The 23049-nt window shown below is 52.2% G+C and overlaps 1 protein-coding gene across 7 annotated transcripts in view; it reads right to left on the bottom strand.

Moving 5' to 3' along the window:
• Nucleotides 1-23049, bottom strand: part of LOC122391134 (protein held out wings-like) — a 37732-nt gene that overhangs the window by 9694 nt on the left and 4989 nt on the right. For all 7 annotated transcript variants that reach the window (XM_043384804.1, XM_043384805.1, XM_043384800.1 and 4 more), the window contains exons 3-4: nucleotides 12477-12593; nucleotides 4927-5070 (exon numbers count right to left, since the gene is read on the bottom strand). In XM_043384804.1, the coding sequence (XP_043240739.1) occupies nucleotides 4927-5070; nucleotides 12477-12593 (261 nt within the window). The remainder of the gene's footprint in view (nucleotides 1-4926; nucleotides 5071-12476; nucleotides 12594-23049) is intronic.

Here is a 23049-nt window from a genome sequence, read left to right as displayed (position 1 = left end):
TCGCTACTTGGGTTGAACTCTAGGGGTATCATGGATTTTGTTTACATTAATGGTATAGCCCATCATTGTCAATAGGGTCACCATTTTTGGATCATGATAACACACTTAACCCTGCCTTGACCGGACTCGAATTGAATGACTTGAATTGAAACGTTTGATGGTTCGCCTTGGATGGTTCAGGCATGGCCTCAATATTGACTCAATATTTGTTAACAGACCTCAATATTTGTTTATAGTTACACAATGCAGTTATAAATGTGTTTTTCTTTCAATGCAAATTATTTAGATATTCCTTTTTTTGTTGCCTTATTTTAAAGTATTACCTTTCAATGCTTATCATAACTATGTCTTGAGAAAGTTTGAAGCGTTTTTTTTTACTGATTTTCTGAATTCAGTATCTAGTCGGTATTTCCCCCCTATTTCTAAAAATCGGTTCGGTTTTGGTATATTCTCAGTGGTTTTGGTCGGTATCGGTTTGGTATTGGTTTTCAAAATTTCTGAAATTGACATCACTAGATGCGGCCCCTCCCGCGGCGGCCGGTCGAGCTGTGACCCGTCAGTGGTCGGCGGAGGGCGGTCGCCGATTTGGGGCGGCGGCGTGTCCATCCGACCAGCGGCAGCTGATGGACGGCCGGGCGCGTCGCCAACGTCAGCACCCGAGCGGCGGCGGCCGCCTCAAAAACGGGCCGCCGTGAATCCGCCGCAGCTTTTTAAAGAACGGCCCGACCCCGCCGCCAGGTCACGCATAACTCCGAGCGGTGTGGGGTAACCGGTGATCGTGATGATCGGCGATAACATTTTAAAGGCACTTGTGCGCGAAAGGTGCACTGCAGGCTAGAACGACCCTTTCCCAATCGCCCCAGCCACCCTGAAGAGCTGTGGGAACATCACCAGTCTTTGAGCAGTTTCAGCTACGTCGCTCTAGCTAAACGCATATGCACCGCCCAGGGTAAAATGGCGAGCCTTGTAGTTCCTACGAAAGCCGTTCGTAACTCGCAGAGAAGAACGGTCCACAGTGAACGGCCGGACACGGCACGCCGGACTCCGTGGCGCAACGCCTCTCCTCCCTCCCGGAGCGTCCGTTGGACACGTGCGGCGCGCTGCGTTTGGCCGGTGCACGCGGACAGGCCACCCCGTCTGCAGACGTGGCCACATCTGGAGCCAACGTGTGGCAGTGTGTGGTCAGAAGGGCGCCGTCCCAGCTGCTCAGCCGGCCGGCGAATTTACGGCCCTCCTGGCGTCACACTGTCCGCCGTCCGTCCATCTGGCTGGCTGGCTCTCCGGACCACCGTCTGGCTCCCCACAACTAACTCATCTACCCACCTCATGGTTCAGCACCAGTCCGCAGTTGCTTTCCTTCTGAACCCGACCGTCTTCCCATCCGCCCCAAAAAAGGCTGGTGTAGCCAATCTCGCATTCGACTTTTCCATTCCCCGCCATCCCTCATTGGGACAGTCTGAAGCACTTCCTCCGTCCTCAGTCGTTTCCAGCTTTGCTCTCCCACACCTCAGCCCCCATTCCACACCTCAGTCCTACCCTCTGTTCCCTACCCCATACTTCAGGCGGCCGTTCTCCCCGCTCGTGCCACTCCCGTCCGTGACCTGCCTCACCGTCCGTTCACTGCCGCCGGAGGGCCACCAGAAACGGAACGCCATCAACTTCGTTAGCGGAATGACGGGCACTTTTCTTCGGCGCACCTCTGCGCGAGCTACCGACGCTGACATTCCAGGCTTGAGGCGCCCCCACCGGGCGGTTTTTCAGGTGCCTCCAAAGAACGGTTTCGCCATCCTTTCTACCATTGTTATGGGAAACTAGTGGATGCACTCTGCTTCAGTATCAGACATCAGTGAGCAGCAAAATCTTCCTTTGGCAAGCAAACACCAAGAAGGGTTGAGTGACCGTTCACCTCTCTGCGGCAAACTGACAGCCCGCAGCGGGCGGCTGGGACCGCGCGGCGCACGGCAGTAACACCGACAGACGAGCCGCGCATACTGAAACGGCCGGTCGCCGACCGCAGGACAGCGTGTCACGCTGAACCGTCCACCGCCGGGACCAGGTAATCAGAGGTCAGCCGTCAGCATAGAATAGGGGAAGGTGGGGTAAGACGGACCAGCTAAGGTTTGAGGCCGCATATCTTGCTACACTGCTCTCGTAATTCATATTATTTATAGTCTTCGGAATGCTCAATCCTTCCTCTGTTGATATGTGTAAAGACTAAATTTCAAATTAAAGACATCTAGGTGGTGGATGCTCTTAAAGAGGGACATGTCAAAAACTCAGACAAGAAAAAACGTGGGGTAAGACGGACCACCCAGCAGTGCCTGCTATCCGTTCATGTGTGTTACACTTCTGCTCTGTACTCTTGTAAGAAAAAGTAACCAGAATGGTAAAATAACAAAATGAGCCTTTATTCTTTACTCATGTGTGATGGAAGTGCAGCTAAAAGCTGGGAACATGTGTGTTGATTGTCGTTTGGCATGAATGCATGCTAACTGAGCACTTGCATGCATGGCTCACATGCAACAAAGACTCCTTCCTGAAAAATTAGCTTACTTAAACTTGTGTCAATGCTTTGGAAAAGAACTTTCCATATGCAGGGTACAATGGACCACCACAGGGTAAGATGGACCACAGTGGTCCGTCTTGCCCCAAATCTAAATTCTGTCATTATTATGACGTATATTATGTCAAATAGCCCAACATTGCAAAACCTTGCCTCCATGCAAAACCTTGCCTTTCCTAAAGTGTGACTATAACTAAGTTTATAACTTTGTTCTTCACAGTTAAGTGCAAAATAGAAACTAATCATGCAAGAAAGGCGCCGTAATTGAATCACCCGTAGACCTCTTATATTAGATCGGTTTGACGAAAAACAACATTTTTCTCAATAACTCAAAAGCTATGCATCCTAGCAGCATGAGCTCAAGGTGGCCATTGTTACGAAGGAAAACAAACATAGTGAGTGCATTAAGCAGTAGATACCAGCAGCGGTTCAGCCGGGAGGGCTGGTGGTCCGTCTTGCCCCGCTGGGCCGTCTTACCCCACCTTCCCCTACAGGTTACCAAGGTCGAAGAAGGTCGCCTAAGGTCGAAGGATGTTTGCGAAGGTCATGATCTGTCGTCCCAAGATACACTGCCCACTGCCCGGCCCAGTGATGGATCTGAGCTGCCCTCGGTACCTCCCGTGATGTTCCCTTGCTTCCCAGCTGGTCAACACCGCCAGATGATACGGGTTTAGCACGGAGATCGGCCCCTCTCGAGCACATCAGCGGGGTAAGGGGAGGCGACGGAGCGGACCGGGGTGATACCAGAGGGGAGCATTCATTCTGGCCAGGGTTCATAATGTCCAGGGTACGCTATGCCCAGTGTCAAAATGGCCAGTGCCTTGAATGGGCCAGAGTTCATAATGTCCAGGGATTGCATGGTCCAAATGTGGCCAACTGGCTGCAGATAGGGTATATTCAAAGAGGCCAGGGTTCATAATGTCCAGGGCACGATGTGTCCAGTGTTCAAAATGGCCAGGGTTCATAATGTCCAGGGCACGATGTGTCCAGTATTCGAAATGGCCAGGGTTCATAATGTCCAGGGCACGATGTGTCCAGTGTTCAAAATGGCCAGTGCCTTGAATGGGCCAGAGTTCATAATGTCCAGGGATTACATAGTCACTGAAAGTGACGTCATTATGTAAAAAACACGGAATCAGCTCAATGCAAAGCAGTGCAGTGCCGAAGGCAATGCCTTAGGAGAGATTACAGGCAATAGTAAATCAAATATTTTTAGGTTAAGTGGTTATGTATCTGGCTTCAGGCCGAAGGCCTGAAGCCTGATGCATAACCACTTAACCTAAAAATATTTGATTTACTATTGCTTGCAATCTATTCATGCGAGAAACTATTTCCTTTTCCCTGGTAGGCAAACATCATTACCTTAGGTTAGGTTAGGTTAGGTTAGGTTAGGTTAGGTTAGGTTAGGTTAGGTTGGGTTGGGTTGGGTTGGGTTGGGTTGGGTTGGGTTGGGTTGGGTTGGGTTGGGTTGGGTTGACTATGTAATCCCTGGACACTATGAACTCTGGCCCATTCAAGGCACTGGCCATATTGAACACTGGACACATCGTGCCCTGGACATTATGAACCCTGGCCATTTCGAACACTGGACACATCGTGCCCTGGACATTATGAACCCTGGCCATTTTGAACACTGGACACATCGTGCCCTGGACATTATGAACCCTGGCCTCTTTGAATTTACCCTATCTGCAGCCAGTTGGCCACTTCTGGACCATGTAATCCCTGGACAATGTGAACACTGGCCAATTCAAGGCACTGGCCAATTCGAGCACTGGACACATTGTGCCCTGGACATTATGAACCCTGGCCTAAATAATACGCACCCATACCAGAGAGGGTGTGAGGGACGAGAGACGTTGGGGTCATGGGGGACGGTGCGCCGGCGCCGGCCGCGTCTGACGGCGCAGAGTCGTCAGCACGGTCAGTAGCTGAGATGGAGGTGGCGGCGGCGGTGACTGCGCTAATGGCGCAGCCGCCTCCGTGGAGATGGGCGCGAGCACCGGTCGCAGACCCACACTCGAGGGAGGCGAGGAGGGACAACACACTGACAAACAGGACGTGCCACGCGGCCACAGCTGCTGGTGCGTGGAGTCAGGGGCAGTGGGGCTAGTCCAGCGTGACACATTAAAATCAATCAGGGTCTATGGACTCTGCATGTAAAAAAAAAAAGAGAAAAAATACGGGACAGTCCGCTCGGAAGATTACGACGCATGTAGAAATACCATCGAATGTGTCCTCCTGCTGATCTAACATTAATCATTATCGATATCCGATATTCAACCAAATAAATGTGGAATCATGCATGTCCTGTAATGCCCAGTGCCCACCCACTCAGTCAAGGCCTTGAGTTGGTTCCTTACCGATGGCACTAAGAGTTTCTTGATCTCTTCGACGGCCCGCTGAATCTTGGCCTTGGCGCGGTTCTCAGAGTCCTCACAGGTAATGAGCACGTGCAAGTCGTCACTGAGGTGTTCCCAGTTCTGTTTACCCCTGTTCATCTCTTCCTGTGGACGGTGAAAAGGGAGGGGGTCAGAACAAGACTTCACAATAGGGCAGACCAGGTGACGAACGGATCACACCTCTCAAGTCATCAAACATGGCTAAAACAGACGATTATTTTTACCGCTCCTTCAAGAACAACCAACTGGCTCAAAATGACCGCATTTTTGGCGTCCAGGGAGCTCTGAAGCAAGTAACGCGGACGGGTGGACGGGCCATCCCTCACACCGTGTCATATCGGCCGGCGGGGCCGTCACCGCTGCCCTCAGTGACCTGACACCGTGGGACCACCGGTGGACGGCGGTCCCGGCGCCAACACTAACGGTCGTAACTCGGCCCGGGCCGGTCAGCGCTCACCGCCGACGGACATTTCAGAGGGGGAAGGGGGAATATCACACATCTGCCCTGGCTGCAGTGGGAGTAGGAAGAAAGAGACGCATCGGTGACATAGTATGGTGCATAGATCCAAATAAAACCGCCCGGGGTGTATAATGAATGCTCCAGTTTAGAGACATTGACATTTCAATCTTTAATATAAAAATGATGTGAATGTCGCTAGACACGGGGTGTCATAATTTTCAGGACTGCACTGTAAATAGCTGAGCTTTAATCACAGGCGTCGATTTTCATCAGCCACCTGCCAAAGATGACTCGCATCGCTGGGCGTCGACAGCAGCCAGCGCGGGCTGCTCGGGACTGCCTCGATCTCCATCAAGATCTGTCATATCTACCCTATCACTAAGGCATCTCGGTATTCTGGGGCGAATCGGAAGATCGCTGGGCCCGGAGATCGCATCTACCGACCGAGACGGGCGCGTGTCCAACACACGACCCCGTTTGATGCCGACTCGGGGTTAGAGGCCGGCCCGCCGAGCTCCCAAGCCACCGACACGGCCCTCTACACGGCCAGATCCGGCGCGCGCTGATACGATACGGCAAATTGCACGTCACATCGGAGCGTGTCCAAACCGTCGGCCGCCGATCGCTAATTTCGTTTGAAGTTGATTCGGCCGTGTGGCGGCAGCGCCGGGCCGCAGGCGCGGTGTTGGCGGCGGCCCAGCTCTGCAGCAACGCTCGACTGACGTGGGTCCACAGAACCTCGCTGGAGACGGGTCAGGGCAGGTCATCGCTCACGGCGCCACGGCATCCGTCACGGCCGATTTAATATGGCCGCCGTCAGCGGTCGGTGACCGGCGCGGCCGACCACAGGCGAATTGAGTGTCATCTCCACAGGACGGGCGCACTAATTGAATGTAACCAAGTCAGGTATTATTTATGACACTGGCGCAGTACCAAACCCACTCCGTGTCTCCATACGGCGAAGAGACGAATTTCGATCTGTTGATTTATCGATTTAGAGGGGAACTGACGAACGCTTCGATCACTTGGCGGCTCTCTAATGAGGGAGCTGTTTTTAGGAAGACTGATCGGAGGGAAAACGTCCAAAATTAGCCGGCGGACTGGTTCCAAAAATTCCTGGCCGGTCGCTGCGGGCGGATTCAGCGCTCCAACTACTATCACAACACCTGCAGTTAACACGAAACAGCCCTCCAGTGAGCCGAAACAATCCGGCGTCGTCTACAGGGGAGCCCCAGACAACGTGGCACGCTCTACCCAGTGACAGTTCGCCCCAGGTATGCCAAGGTATGCTGAGGTATGCGGGGGTTTGTCAGGTGAGCCACGATGGCCAAAACACCACCCTCGCCAGCGGCGGGCGCGGAGAGGGGCAGGAAAGGTAACCGGCAGGTGAACGAGAGAGGAGCAGAGAGGAGGGGAGAGGAGGGGAGGGGCACCGGGCCGCCCGGGCCACTGGCCAGTTCTGCCGTTTTGCGTGCCAGCCGATTGGGCCAGATCGGTAAAATATCCGTGCCAAACAGCCCCCACCTCCCCTTCCACCCCCATCGCTGTCGTCGGCCTCACTGCGGCCATCCATAAAAACCAGCTCTGCGCGCCCGCCACAGACCGTTCGAAACCTGCCGCCGTGTGCGCAGCTCGGTAACGAATCAGCAAATCGGCCGACCAGCCCGGCCCTAAAATAGAGCGACTGAGGAACCGCCGCCGGCGGTGGTGGGCGGCGAAAAACGCACCTCCTGGCCTCCCAGCGGCGGCAAAACTCCGCCAGCTGGCAGCCGGTGCCGTGGCCCGGCCGGCCGCGAAACGGGCCGCTGCACTGGTTCGTTAGAGCGGAGGTGGTCCAGACGGGATCAGAGCGGCGCGCAACTGATCAGGAGCGGCGCGGGGTGATCAGGAGCGGCGGGGGCTGATCAGGAGCCAGCAGGAGAGGAATCTCGGCGGACGGTGCAGGAAAAACGGTTCACTGTGGGAGGAAAGGGATGGAGGACGGTAATTTGTGATATTTTCTGACCATAAGCAGTCACGAGAGAAAAATACATGCAACATACATTTACTAGCAAATGAGATGATATGTATGTGAGCATTCATCGTTCCGATTTAATCAAGACTACCAAAAGCTGTTTCAGTGGACATTACTCGACAAACAACATACACACAAACATAATAACCATTGGGCTGAATAATCAAGTAGATGAATTAGTTGTCATTAAAACCGATCTTACCTATTGATCATCAATTCCTGGGTGCGTGAAACGGAACAGAGCACAGGTTAACAACTGGTGGTACCGTCAGCTACAATCACATCACGACCAGCGGTGTCCGGTAGCCGTAGGAATGGTTAATCACGCACAACGAGTCATACAGCAGCAGGACAACAACAAGGGGACAACAACAACAACACGAGTATAAGTAATGGAAACAAACATCGAGAGGATGGCAGTATAAAAATGAGTCACAGTGAAATACATGAGGGGAAGGGCAATAAAATAAAACATCTGCCTGGCCCCGACACAGCAAAGTAATCTTGACACAGCCCACAAATGTACATGCTACTAAAATGACACTGGTCAAGTATCTCCAAAGCACACAAACATAGCTGGCTTGATTAAAATCCAGAAAATGAAGAAGGGTGGGTGAGTAGATACAAGCAGTAGCGGAATGATGAGTTGTAACGCGTCATGCATAAATGGAAGTCAGCATCAGATCACGGGCAACGAGTCAGGTCAACAGCAAGTAAGGCCGCAACAGTTCGGGTAAGGACTATGCCTACTAGTCATGAGTCAGTCAATGAACAGTGTCACCAATCAAGTCCCTTGGAATGTCAGAGCCGTTATCAACCAGTCCCTGGCTGTCAGTCGCCCCGGCATCTAGCGAATCCAGTCCCGGCTTCCCTCATGACCGCTCCCACGGGGTTCGGCTGCGGTTTGGGTCACTGTCCCAGCCACCAGAGACCAGGGACATTGGAAATACAGTGATACGTTCAATTTAGCCGAGCACTGCTCCGATCATTGATAATATAATTAGCTCTTCACTCTTGTGGTCTTTCAACAAATTATGACAAGCACCATGGCGTGTTATTGAGAATCAAACATTAACATCACCAAGGCCCAGTTCACCGCACGAAAAATCTGAATGTCGAGACGAGATTACAAAACTAATCACCTACAACAAAAACGACTGAAAAACGCTGACCGACACCAGCTCAGAAATCCATTCCGAAGCAACCACGGGTGGTGCATCCGTGGAGCCTGGCAAAACCGGTGGAAGACTGCCAAACGGGGCGGGCCGGGATCCCTCATTAGCGGGAACACGCCAGAGAGGGAGCTCGAGAGCCGGTCAGGCCCGTCTCGGTGACTTGGACTCGTTCTCCGTCCCTAGTGTCCCGCGGACGGCGCGGTGGGGACAAATTGCCAGGTGAGCCGACAGGATAGAGCGGTCACCGCGTTGCAGCACGACGGGGGGGGGGGGCGGTCGCCCGGCGTCGGCTGACGGCTGTTGAACACGCGTCAGCCAGTTACCGGACTGCTTAGAGTTGGCAACGGTGCACCAATCCTTCCGGTGCGGCCGCTTAAGACGAAATTCCTGACCACTAACGGCGCCATGCCTGCGAGGGTATGGCTTTGATCTCACAGCCGGGACGAACTGTCAACAGGCATCGTTAGCGAATGCATAACTTAATGCAATGATCGCAAGGGAAATGCACCCATGCTATTTCAAATTTAAAACGTGGAAAACGAAGACTCCAGTCCAAATCCAATATCGGTGGGTACTGGGTACTAACTCCAGCGTTCGAGGTGTTCCTGCTAGTCACTCTGCGAGGACTGGCCCGACTCCTGATGTTTCTTTAGTCCATGTGACTAGCCAACTGCTGGCACTTTGTTTCTCAGCAAATATCTGGGTGGAGGTCACCACCAAAGCCGTATCAGCTGCCGGCTTAGCGTAAACTGCCTCCACTCCGACCGGACTTAGCGGGCTGGCCGATCCGCTCAGCGTGTCAGGCAAGCCTGGCGCTGAGCCCTCGAGACAGAAACCACAGTTCGCCCTCTCCCGCCCCACACACACGAGACGTCATAGGCTGGGGGCGGGATCATGGGTGGCGCGGGCCGCCCTATTCGGGTCTCAGGCAGCGCGATCCCAGCTTCTCTTCTCCGTTCAGCGAGTATCTATCCCCGTTCAGCAGACTCGCAGACTAAGCTCAAACGGGTCTCAGTTGTCTCAGTTTTTTACTCTTTACAAGCTGAACGGGTCAACGGCTTCTCATTCATCGAGTCTCAGCTGCTTAGGTCCGTTTAGTGAGTCTCAGCCACCTTCGTTCCTCGCTTAGCGAATCCCCGCCACTATTCAACGAGTCCCAGCCCAGCCTTTTCGGCCGGCGAGTCTGACTCCAAAACCTGATGACGTTTAGCGACTGCCCCCCGTTCAGTAGCCGGTACACCACAGCCGAGAAGGACGGCTCAAGGTCGGTCGACCGGAGAAGAACAGACGCTACTGACTGGCAAAATCCGGCACTGCGCACCAGGAGGCGTCAACACCAGGGCACAGGCCTACCGATCGGACGCTGGCACGGGGTGGGGGGGTCTGAACAGACGCACTACCGTCAACAAGGCCCCATGAAGCACCTTATCAGGCTTGTGCCGATTTACTGAACTTTCCCGATGCTTCACGGATTCGTTTTCCGTCACCAGGTTATCTATTGAATAATTGAATTTGCTACATTCCGGTACGATAGAAAGTTCGACCCTTCAGCGAGGAAGCGTTGTTTCCAAACAGAAAACATCTCCCCGTGAAACAGGCGGTGAGTCGAGCTGACACAGCACACCGGTCAGTCTGGTCTCATCTCGATCTCAGTTGCAGGTGGGAGGCGACCGCAGGGACCGGGACCACCCTCTCCATCACCCGACCTTGGGGCGTCCGGCCCGGGGGAACGTATAGATTCCGACCAGAATGTATTGCAGCGGCCACGGACGGCTAGATGGATGGCTCCCGATGACAGCGATCGGCACAGACGATACGAACATGTCGATTTACAATTCTGGAATGGAGTAAATGGAGAGACGATCTGTCTGTATCGGTGAACTACCATGCAACAATCTAAGAAGATTTATTGCATGAAAACGGAAACACATATCAAACCTGTAAGCAATAGCGTGAAGGAATTCCAAGGCCGACCCATATTCGGAATAAAAACTAGCTGTTAACCGGATCTGCAGCCCAAAATGTTTCGTGTTTAAATGGGCAGACACTGTCACGGGCTTCATAGTTACGTAAAAACGTCGCGGACATATAAAAACGGACCGGAAAGGATGGAAGGCGAGCGGCGACGTAACCTCCATATGGCCACATTGGCGGCTCCCTGACATCGCAGGTAGAACTAATAACCGGTCAGCAGGGGAGGGGTAGCTTACGTAATTCTGAAACAAGTTGAGCAATTACACAAAAGGGGCTTACCACAACGTTGTATACTAGGTATGGCCATTTTGCGAAAAACAATACAATTTACTAACACAATGGAAGCCATCTTACATCAAGCTAAAGAAAAAAAATAATGAAAAGCGATTAATTTCAAATCATATAGACGATCATATAGACGGTCATATAAACGATCAACAAAGTGGCTGACGACTCATCACCGCGGAATTCACGACCCCGCCCACCGCATTCTGTGACCGTTAGCGGCACATCCGGCCGAGCCCAGCGGCTCCCACCGGTCTCCAGCCCGAGGGCGCCCATCTCGGCACTGTGCGGACTGCAGCGGTGCGCTCCGACGGGCAGAGGTTACCACCGCAGGTCACTGAGCGGTCAACAGAGACGGTGCGGGGACGACGCTGTCCCGCTGAGTGATACTTGTGTCGGCCACGGCAACAGGCAGACAGCGCAGAGCCATCGGTGACCTGACTGGCGGCACAGAGGCAGTGCCGGCACGGCCTGCCGCGTGGACAGGCTGGTTTCTACAGAACTGAGGGTAGGACCACACGCCAGCACCGCCTCTGAGCCGACCATTGTGACCCAGAAGCTGATTCAGCTAAACGCCAATCCTACCCTCTGAACGGAGGCCGCCGACGCCGCCGCGCTCTGCCCGCCGCGGCGGACGCGGGGCAGCGGTAGTACCTCCTCCTCTCACCCTCTCTCCTCTCCTCAGCCGACGCGGCACCCCGCCGCGACGCGTCACCCGGCGCCGGCGCCGGCCGCCGAGAGGTCAAACGCCGCCCGGGTCGCGCCGCGGCTGTAGGACAGGGTGCCGGCCCGCAGCGGCGGCACGCGCCCTCACGTCCGCGCGGAGCAGTGACCCCGAGACGGAAGGCCGGCCTCTCCGTGCACGCCGGCGCAGGTGTGCAGTGTGCACGTGGACCGTGCAAGGGTGCCGATCACGCCTGACCCGCCGCCGGCCAGTATTGCTTTCATCATACCAGCGGCAGGCAAATCACAGCGATCATTCGATCAAGGGTGCAGATCGAAGGCAATGCGCAGATCCTGAAGCCATACAGATATCGCGAAGCCCCGGATAAGACCTCGCTAGCTATCCATCTGTATGAATTGTTTGAAGAAAAGTGAGGATTTTCATGTTCAAATGTTCACAATCAAATATACTGTGTTTGGCCCGACCGGCGGCGACTGTCGCCTGCCGCTGTCTGTGCCTGTGCCATCTCGGTAGCCTCGGTTACCTCAGGCAGCTCAGGCGGCGCTGTGCTGTTTCGGAGACGATGGAAGATCGCGCTGGGCTGGGCGGCTGCGGTTTCTGTCTGACTAAGCTATACTAGTATACGTCGATCGTCTGGTCCAGCTTCAATGGAAGGAGACTTACCCCTTAGATCGTAAATAGTCCAAGTACATAAATATACTGTCTTCTGTCTCATGTCTCGTCCCCATCCCCTTCTAGTTTTTGTTTCTCTTGTCCGTTATGCGCAGTTAATCAGCACAAAGCAGCATTCGAACAGCTTATAATCCACTTCAGATGCATACGCCACATTTCTCTAGAAACCACACAACACGCCTCATTCAGGTTCAATGCAATTGCAGGCTGTTAGGGTTTGCCACCGTTTCCAACACGGATACTGACCTTTTTCTTATCCCTCATGGAGCCCCGTCCGCGGACCATGATTTTACAGCCGGTTTCCTGTTCGAGTTGTTTGGCCGTCATGCCGCGGGGGCCCAGAATCCGGCCGACAAAGTTGAACTGAAAAACAGACGGGGAACGTCAGAAAATGAAATAAACTAAAGTGAACGACGATTGAGGAAATTAATCAAATAAAACTGAAATCGAAATAGCGCCACAGGCACCACACAGACAATAAGCAATACAAGAGACACACAAAAACACCCGTTTGAATAAAGAAAACATCAGATGAGCATCAGCACATGATCGGAACAAGGCCTAAGAAAACTTCCCCTGACGAGGCAGTTATAACGTCGGACAGTGTAACCCGCTGAGTTGATACACATGCATATTGGTTGGAGGCCAAGATATTCATGACACTGTTCCGTCTTGTTAACACTCTCCAATTTTCCTTTGATTGCTGAAATGCTATGCAAGTGGGCACCTTTTTCTAGACTAACGACACATAAATACGAGTATATTGAACACAGGTGACGTAGACACTAGACAGCAACCATGCTGTGCCCGTGCCACGGCACTCTACGTGGTGCACACAAGCTCATAGACCTATTCAGACGTCAAATCATGGGTTTCCACTGAAACCTGCTCTCCGGGGGATACAGGAAAGCAGACTGAATGTATGTGCAGGTATATGTAACTCTGCCCGAAAATCACGTCCAATGTTCGGCCTTGAACGTGACGGCTCTGTGTGACATTGTGACGGTGACAGCGGCTCTGAGGACGTGCCGTCACGTCACGTTCTGTAACGGATCAGGGGGGTTCGGGGGGGGTAGAGGGCGCCCCTGCCGGTCCTTAGCCCCATCGATAGCACAAACGCTCCGCTGGAGAGCCCTTCAGCGCCAGACAATACGCGGGGCAAATAATAATGGGATATGAGGAGCCAATAATTAGTGGCCGCAAAAGAATAGTAGGCTGAGGTATTTCTGAAGACAACAGATCGTGGAGCACAATGGTGGGAAACCGTCCCACATAGCGGCGGATGTCCTACATAGACACAAGACAACCCTGCTAGAGAAACTAGATAAAAACTGCCAGCTGGTAGGGCTAATGTTGAATAATTTGCGAGAAAAAAAATGCAAGCCACACAAGCAGTTCACGTTGCAGTAGAAACTATCTAAACATTTCTCCATCCCCTGACCCAGAGCTTCCCTGCTCTCCTCTCGCTAGGCGCCCACGCGGACCAGCCAGTCATTCATCATATCGCCTCTGCCTGGGGCCGAACGCCCGGCGAGCGTCTCTCGACCCGAGTGGCCCGAGTGAAAACCAGATAAACAAACGGTCGATTGGATCGCCACGGTGAAACGCGTCCAAAACGGTGACCACTTTCTCCGGGGCGTAGCCGCCGCACCCGCCCACCGCCCGCCGCCCAGTGTCTACCGCTGCCCACCGCCCCAGCCCTTCACCTACCGCCCATCGCCCATGAGCCCACCGCCCCAGCCTACCACCCACCACCCCGTGCCGTGTCATTCGCGGCCAGTCGCTGTCACACGGGAGAGCTTGATGGCAGGGTGTGCCGGTCATGGGTGCCGAGCCGCTATAGGTCATCACGAGAGGTCATCGTAAGAGCGGCGCCGGCTGACCCACTTCGGTCCGGGTGTGACACGACACCACCACGCCGCGGGACACCGCAGGGGAGCTGACACGACACTGACACAGGCTGACAAAGGTTGACACAGGCTGAGACAGTCTGTCACGGGGTGGCACAGGCGGTGGAGCGCGTGACACGTCTGATTGGCTAGACGGCCGGCCAAAGGCCTTATCACTGTCAGGACGGGGTGGATAGTGAAGTCAGAGATAGGATGGGTAGGTGGGGACCAGAGCCTCGTTTCATAAAGTGAGTCCGTAACTTACGCCAGTTTTTGGGCTTGTATTCCAAGCGAATGTGAAGCGATAAATCTATTTCCCCTTCTCCCTTCTATCCAAACTATCGTCATCGCTTCACATGCACTTTCAATACAAGACCAAAAACCAGTGTCCTGATTTTCGTGAATTTGGGTGGAAACCCACACCCGAACAGATTCTCTTTGCGACGTCCCGGAAAACCAAACGACGTCCCTGACAGATAAAAGTCGACAGGTATATCGAACACTAAAAGCAAACTAACAAAAAGAAATATCACCTCTGTGGCCTAAAAACACAGCTATGCAAAATGATAATAAATATATCCCAAGGCCTCACAAACCCACATACTCAACTCCCGTTTCCTACACCGCTGGCAAGGCCATAGACCGCTGGCCAACTGCCCAACAGTAAACAACGCGGTTTTATTTTCGTTTTCTGTGCGTCAGATATGTATAGTTTTTTTTCCTTTATCATGTGAAGGTAATAGCTGCCATATGAAGGAGAAAAGACGTTGGAATAGAGGGATCTGAGGACGTCGTTTTCCACTTTTCAGTTTTAGTAACTGTGCAGTGTATAGATAAAAATGAATCATGCGAATATATTACTTCGACATTTATCTATAAGCACACAACATACCTTTTGTATCAAATCACTGTAACATATTTAATTATTTTTTCCCCTCAGAAGGTCACAGTAACGGGGTAGCGCTGCCCCTTGAACCTACCCTTCAAAAGTAGTTAATTTTGCATATGTTGATTGTGGTTGGGGAAAAAGTTTGTGTTTATTTATTTGAATTAAAATAAAGTTACCGAATTTCAACAGTTTTAATTAAAGTATGTCGTCCTTGGCTTAAAAATACACGTTATGTTGGGGACGTCGATTGACCTTGTCATTCCCATTAAATCGACGTCGGTACAAAACTGAAAAGTGCACAATGATTTCACATTTTTTCCAGCCAAGAAAAATTCAGCGTCTACCTTGGAGTTTTCTTAATTGAGTTTCATAACAGGAAGCTATGGAAATTAATATTCCTAACTGTTTTCCACCTCTTTGTTTGGACGTCTGCTTTTTTACGTCACTCCTCTTGCTCGATATAATATCCCTCTTATGACGTCAATATTTAGTGATAGCCGCTGGCTCTTGGGCTGATTTTTGTTGAAGCATATTTGTTATTGACTTGTGTACGATCATGGACAAGAACTAGACATCTTCAAAGTGTTGTTTTGGTGTTTGTGGTGAATGATTGAAATTTATATTGTACTAGGGGTAAACTGGCATTACTTTGTGTTTATATATGATCCTTTGAGGTGCCTTCAGATGCTATTAGTCAAAATTGCTAGTGAAAATCGCTAATTTTAAGAGATTTAAGGGATCTTCAGTGGCTGAGGCTCCGCACCGATATCGACGTCCTTTTGAAATACTGACGTCCTTGCGGCTTCAATCACACTCTCCTAAAAATCAATTTCAGGACACTGCCAAAAACCGGCGTAAGTTACGGACTCGCTTTATGGAACGAGGCCCTGAAGAGCGGCTTGGAACTGGAGGCTACTGCTGCACTGCAAAATTAACCGGCATAGCACGGTCAATCCGCGCAGGATAACCTCGGCCTCCCGGACGGCATCTGAGTCACTACTCACTTGCCCTGTGCTTCATGCTCCATAATTGCGAAACCTCTCTACCGGGTCACCGTTCGGTCAAACCCTGCTCTCTGCTCATTACTTCTCTTCCCCCTCTCTCACTCCATCCTCTCTCTCCACCTCCTGTTCGTGCCATAAGTCGGCCATCCGCGTCTCGGCAGGGTAGTAACAGTTCAGGGGCGGCGGCCGGCCCGGGGAGCCGTGAACCGGGTCGGCGCCCAGCCGGTCGGTACTCGGTACTCGCGGCGTGTGACTCATTACGCCACTGGCACACACCAGCTGACCTGGTCAGCGGCGCGGGGCGGCTCCCACGACCGGGTGCCCCGGCTACCGGTGACGTCACAGCTTCTCCAGTGACGTCACAAAGGCAGTGAGTGCTGCCCGTGCTGCCGCCGGCGCCGGTGACTGGCTGAGGTTCAGCAGAGCGTGTATAAGAATCAGGGCCATCCAGGTCCCAACACGCCCTGGATCAATATGTATTCCAAACGACAGCAGGCCGAGCCGTATCAGTGTATCGTACCTGGCGAGTTTTTCTGTCGCCGTGCAGTGGACCGGTGATATTAATGGTGCAGCGGACGACAGTGTCGCAACACTACCAAACCCGGCCTGCAGCTTCTGTTGACCGGCCGTCTCAAGGCCTGCCGGGTATCAGAATCACTCAGTACCGGTCGGGACGGACCCGCTGTATGACTGATGAGGCGGACAGGTGCCGTGGTGAGCCGGCCCCTCCCGATTTGGAGTGAAAGGCATACACGGAGGGGCAGAAGGCGCACACCGGCCGCCATTGGCCAGCACGGCGCACCGCGCCGCTCGTCCACGCCGGGAGGTGAATGCGAGAGCAGATCACATGCATAATGCAGCGAATTCGCCGTGTTCGCCGCCGAACAACGGCGGGAGTCAGCGTCGAGGACGACCCGACCCGAGAAGTGTATAAACGACCCGGCCGACCGCTGACAACGGCCCTGTGCACCGGGAGAGAGGTCACGACTCCGCGGCCGCGAGAGAGACAGAGCCAGTAGAGGACCAAAAACAGACGGGCTCAGGTCCACAGAAACTGTTTGGAAGAAAACTAGGACTTATATTTTTCGAGCGCCTAAAATCGGGCAATCGGGCTAAACAAGCCTATCAATTGTGGGGAAAATAGGTAGGTAGATTTTGCATGTGGTCAACGACTCAACACAGATACCTACCCTTCTCCAGATCAAACAGGTAACCAGAGCAGCTAGCAGCCTCGGACCTAGACAAGTTGGCGCGTCGAACTAGTGGTAGCCAGAGTTAATGTTCTCCGTCAATAGAACCATGTTTCGTCATTTGTCTTCGAGCTACTATAAATAAACAGAAATAGCGGATGTATATTTTACTGTTTGAACAACGTGCTGGAATATTCCATGCACCGAAGCAGTAATTCATTCATAATTAGGGGAACAAATTAGAGATGCCAAAAATTTGCAATTTCATTACCCGCCCCGCCCCGCAGCTACCCCTTGCCCAACCACAACTACCCGCAAGCTGATTTTGGCTGGGCCGAACCCGCAAAAAACCCGCAATTTTAAAAACCTGCTTTTGCAAGAAAAAATACATCTGGGTCAATGCTAGAGCTATATAAACCTTACTTGCTTCATTGCTGTGCAGAAAAAGACAGCCAAACAAATAATAAGAACTTGAAATTGCTATGCTAAGTCCTCAGGAAGTGCACACTGGATAGTGGACAATGAATAATGCATCAATACATTTGAAATTCCTTTCTGAAAAGAGTTCAGTAAAATCTTTCTCTCACCTTACCCTTCAGCATTGGCTGAGGATCAAAATTTCACTCTGGCTCCCTCTCAATGTTATGCTTCTGGAATGATATTGTTATCAAAATGAATGTTGATATAAAAAGATATGCGATTTCCAGTTAAAAATAAATAGTGACACGGTGAATAATGAGTATCCAGTCGATCTACACATAAAACAAATCAAAATCATGCAAAATCCCAGCAAAAAAAAAAAAAACAACTAACCACCAATGAACCACGCATTTCTGGAAACATGCGTCAGAAGCGTCACCAACAGCTGATTGCAAGGAATGTTACAGCGACTAAATTATTGCGGCCGTAGTTAGTGCGAACTTGTTGCGAAAACACCGTTGTACATATAATGCATCTCCATGTGCCATTCTGATAAAATTATTTTACAAACCAGTATAACGCCTTTTGGGGCGACTAACGGAGCGAGCGAGGGGGTGAGTCTTGCACGTGCGAAATTTCGAGGGGGTACCTCCAACTGACTTGTGCACGGCACCCTACTGACCGGTTTCTAGCGATGTGCCAAATTTGAGCACAATCGGCCCAGCCGTTCTCGAGATCTGGAAGTGGCACCCTGCACGTGCGCACGTGCAAAATGGGTCCCAACTGACTTGTGCACGGCACCCTACTAACTGGTCCCTAATCGTGTACCAAATTTGAGCGCCATCGGTCCAGCCGTTCTCGAGATCTGGAAACGACCCCTGCACGTGCGCACGTGCAGCAGCACCCCAACTCTGGCACATGGATATGCAGTGCCTAGTGGGTGCCTATCTACATGCCAACTTTCAGCGCAATCGGCCAAGTAGTTACCGAGATATTGCAACAATTACAAAACTGACACCTCTTCGTTTTGCACGTGGCACGTGCATAAGGGGTCATCCACATGCATCGGGAATAGTCCAATACTTGGTAGAAGGAATGAAGCTACCCTACAAAATTTACCGCGTGTAAATCGGTCAAGTGGTTGCTGAGATATAAGCCTCGCAAAAGCGTCCGCACGGCCGGCCGGCCGGCCGGCCGGCCGGCCGGCCGGCCGCTCATACTCAGAAATTTCTGTTAATCTAAGGAAAGACTACGCTCGCTTCGCTCGCTCCGTAATAAATGCGACCAGCTACGTGGTTTTGTAACACGTATAACTGCTATTTTGAGGTATTCAAAAACCAAGACAGAAAAATTGATTGTAAAATTATTGCGTCATCAATGACAGCTTTCCTTCGCATCAGAGACCAAAATTGACGCAGTCAAATGCCAATCCTTGTCAGAATGTCGGAAGTGCGCCAGTATTGTATTGCGTTATGTTTGGGCCGCATGCCAGTCAATATTTTGATTTTTTGTAAGGGTAATTGGTGTGTTATTTTCGTAATATAGGGTGGAACAGAACATAGAGTAGGATAGGTAATCAGTGAATTTGCATCAAATTTTGTTTAGCTGATAGCTCTTTTTATGCCGACCAGACGCAAATAAAGTAACATGTGGCATTTGCTCTGATTTTCAACATCTCTTCTGGGTTCTTCCATAATGTATATCTAGTGCACACTGCACATAGACTTCAGTTCAGCTTCCTATAAGTTTGCCTTCAGGTTCTTTTATGTTTTATGGAATGTTTTCATCAGCATTTATTTATGCTTTGTAGTTTGTTGCTTGTACCCTGGTTTGGTCATTGCTAGACTGTGGATGCTATTGCTGGTTGTTTTCAGTTTTGCATTTGAAATGTGCTTTCTTGATAGATTTTTATATTTGGTTCTGTTTTAAAAGTTGTTTTGATGAATATTGTATTGTTAACCTGAGCAAATGCACTTGGCATTGTGTTTTGCATCTAAAAAAAATCAAAAAATAAAAATTATAGGTTCTTAAGTCTGACCGCCAAATACCCGCCACACGACAAGTTTTGCTTCTCAAACCCGCCAAAAACCCTGCGGGTTTTGAAAACCCGCAGAAAGCGGGTTCGCGGGTTCAAAAGTGGCATCTCTAGAACAAATCCAGCAACAATATCATCAATCACTTAGAAGAGTATCCTCGTTTCAAGTTGCATTTTGCCTAGAAAATAAAACTATTAGCGGTTTCAATTTTTCCTAAAACCGCCTTGAAAGCGCGAACCTGCGTTCCGCACGTTCCGGCGGCCGGATCTAGCCGACCCAGAGGTCTCCCACACGGGTCACTGAGGTCAGCAGGTCACCGAGTGTGTGGGAGGCGCGTGGGACGAGTCGCCGCGTCCCCGACCCACGCCGCACCGGTGCGAGCCGAAGTGACGGAGATGGGTGAGTATGGAGGAGGCGTCAGGTACTGGCTACGGGTGGAGAGACCGTGACGGGTGAGTTGTCAGAGGCAGCAGAACGGCGGAGGAGAGGAGAAGACATCGGAAGGGAAACGGACGATGGAATGAAGAGAATGGACACTGGAGAAACGTGAGAAGCTATACAACATACAACAAATACAAATGGGCAAGAAATAACCATCCAGACTCCACAGTACAGGAAAGGAGTCAGAAAAGGAGGAAATACCGACTACCTAATAGTTCGCCCATACCAATGCCCAAGGAACACAGATTCACATCCTCGCCAAAACCCATAGTGCACAAGACGTGCCGGACGTGCCCGACGGGGAGGGGGGAGGGGGAGTCCATAAACACGCGAGGTGCCGACGTGCTGGAGGGACCCGGCGGCGCGCGGGGCGAGGGAGCGGGCGCCGCCACGCAGGCCGTACACAGGGGAGTCGGGGCCGGTATTTTTAGAGCTCCGGTGTGAGGTGTCTAGGTAGAGCCGACACAGGGAGCGAGCTGAGGTGTAGCGTCAGGCGCGGAGGGTGGACGGACGGATGGGTGGAGGGTGGACGTTTAGTGGACGGAGGGTGGACGGATGGTGGATGGTTGATGGACGGACGGTGGATGGTTGATGGACGGGTGGTGGATGGATAGTGGGTGGACGGAGGACGGAAAGTGAACCGATGGACGCATAAAAGCTGTACGGGTGGTCGCGTTGTTCTGGCGTCCGGTGCTACTGCAAATCAGCGGGAGTGTCGTAAGGTTCGCCGAGTAGCTACATATTCAGCAATCGGCAGTGGCGGAAAGTCGAGAATGCCGACGAACAATTAGCATAACTTAGCACGCTACGCGCTGGTATGTGCATTGTGCACCTGTTACTCTGTCAAATCAAGGCAGAATCTGTCCTTGGCAGGTTTCCCAGTCATGTTTTAAATTAAACAGTGATAGGCCTTAACGCATTCATCATGATTCCTGCAAAGAAATGCTCAAATTTTGGTTTAAAACCATCAGAAATTATACATCTGTCGCTGTAGCGAATACTACATAGACCTACATCATAATAACAGGCCAGTCCAAAGCCACCTCACATGAACGTTCACCTTCAGCGGCTCAGCCTCGCTGTTCCAGCAGTGCCCGCGCGCTCGCCCGATCGGAACGCGCCAGTTTTCCTGTAACATGCCGAAGGGCGAAGCGCCACGACAAAACCGCAAAAATTCACCCCCTCCCCCTCCCCCTCACACCACAGTCGGCATCAGAACTGGCATCGGCATCGTACGGCTGCGATCAGTCAGCCATCCACCGCCACAGCCGGAGTGTTCCATCGGCACATTCCAAGGCGAGTTTCGCCACTGTCCGAATGGTCCGCCCTCGCCGGCGGTACGGACCGCACGCGACCATCGGCCGCCGCATAAGGCCCGGCCCGCCGCGGGGCCGCCAGCCGGCCGGCCGTGAGGGGGCAGGGCGCCGGGCCACCTGTGCTACACAATGACCCGCAGCGTCCAAACTACGCCGAATTCAGGCATGCGGATTGGCTGAATTGATCGGTGAGGTGCAACAATCACGTAGCCACTTTCAGCGTGCAAATATTCACCCGCGTTATGCATCAGGAGTCATATGCATATTCCCCATCGGCATAAGCACGTCCCCGCTTGACTGTACCGTCCAGTCGGCTGTGGATGTGCAGCGTAGACACCGCTGCCAGCAGGGGCTGGCTCGCCGCGCTGTGCGCACCCGTCAGCTGAGTGAGCGCACGGCGAGCTGCCCACGTGCGGCGGCCGGCACCTGTCCAGTCGCTCACCCTCCCGGCTCCCCGACCGGCGCGGCGGTGCGCCGACCGGCCGACGGGGTGCACCTGTTCAGGGAGGGTGGCGGCCGCACCGCACAGGCTCCATTCACGGTATAAATAACCCCAGTCAATCCCTCAGGCGCCCCAGGCTGAATGGCCCCATTATTAGGCGGTTCGGGACCACCTGACAACGGCTGTTTCCGCTCGAATCGGCGATTGTCAACCTATGAACAGACCAGTGTTCCCTCTCCCGACCCTATGCCTGGTGACAAGTTGGAAGGCACGGGCCGGGCAGAGGGGTTGGGCGGCGCATCAAAAGCTACTACAGGTTGATGAAGTGACGCCTTAGCGTCCTTAGCATCCAAAGCAAACAGTATAATTCCAGGTTTCAGGTGGACAAGATTCCTGAGATTATGTAAGAGCTTGAGAGTTTCGTCAGATTTGTACTAGGTCGACATGCTTGCTCTTACGAGGATCAGAATGTTGTGACGCATAACACAGATGCAACCAGTTTATCAATTATCGTCGTTTTGGAGGCAGGTAAGACAACACAAAACGCTTATGTAGACTGACCACATGCCATCGGCATCAATTGACCCTGCAAGATTCAAAAGGAATTCAAGAAAAATATTCAAAAGAGCTCTTTTCAGTCTTATTCCAACGCCGAAGCTCTCTTCACAAGGTGTAAAAACGCTTCAAAAACGCCTATGATCTCAAAGCCCCTCCCGCTGTCAGCCTGTCATTCAGAGCTGACATCTGACATCCGCCACCGATCCCAGGACCATGACGCATGCCTCAGCAATGGGCCGAAAACGTCCAACGCGGACGGAGACGATCCGTCTTCGAACGAAGACGATCCGTCTACGAACGGAGACGAAGCGGACGAGCTGGGCGGCAGAGGCGAGGTGACAGAGAGCGTGTGTGACGCCACAAACTCGTACACGAGCGATCGTGATTCGCTCGGAGGAACAGAGATATAAAACAGAAACATTCAGTAAATGAATACTGGGTCAGCTGATGAATGGCAAACAACAGATATATGGGTGGATATTTTGGTAGTAACTAATCCGAAAGATTTCACTGATGATGACGTTAATGCAATTTTCAATAGCCCACGGGTCAAGGGTAGGGAGGAGGTGGCCGACGGTTTATAATTAGAGGTTTATCTTGAGTTTGGGAGTGACATTTCGATTGAAGGTCGACG

The sequence above is a fragment of the Amphibalanus amphitrite genome, unplaced genomic scaffold (genome assembly GCF_019059575.1).
Source record: "Amphibalanus amphitrite isolate SeventyFive unplaced genomic scaffold, NRLGWU_Aamphi_draft 000423F_arrow, whole genome shotgun sequence".
NCBI classification, from domain to species: Eukaryota; Metazoa; Arthropoda; class Thecostraca; order Balanomorpha; family Balanidae; genus Amphibalanus; species Amphibalanus amphitrite.
Note: the sequence above shows the minus strand (reverse complement) of the source record. Positions and strands in the feature narration are given on the sequence as shown.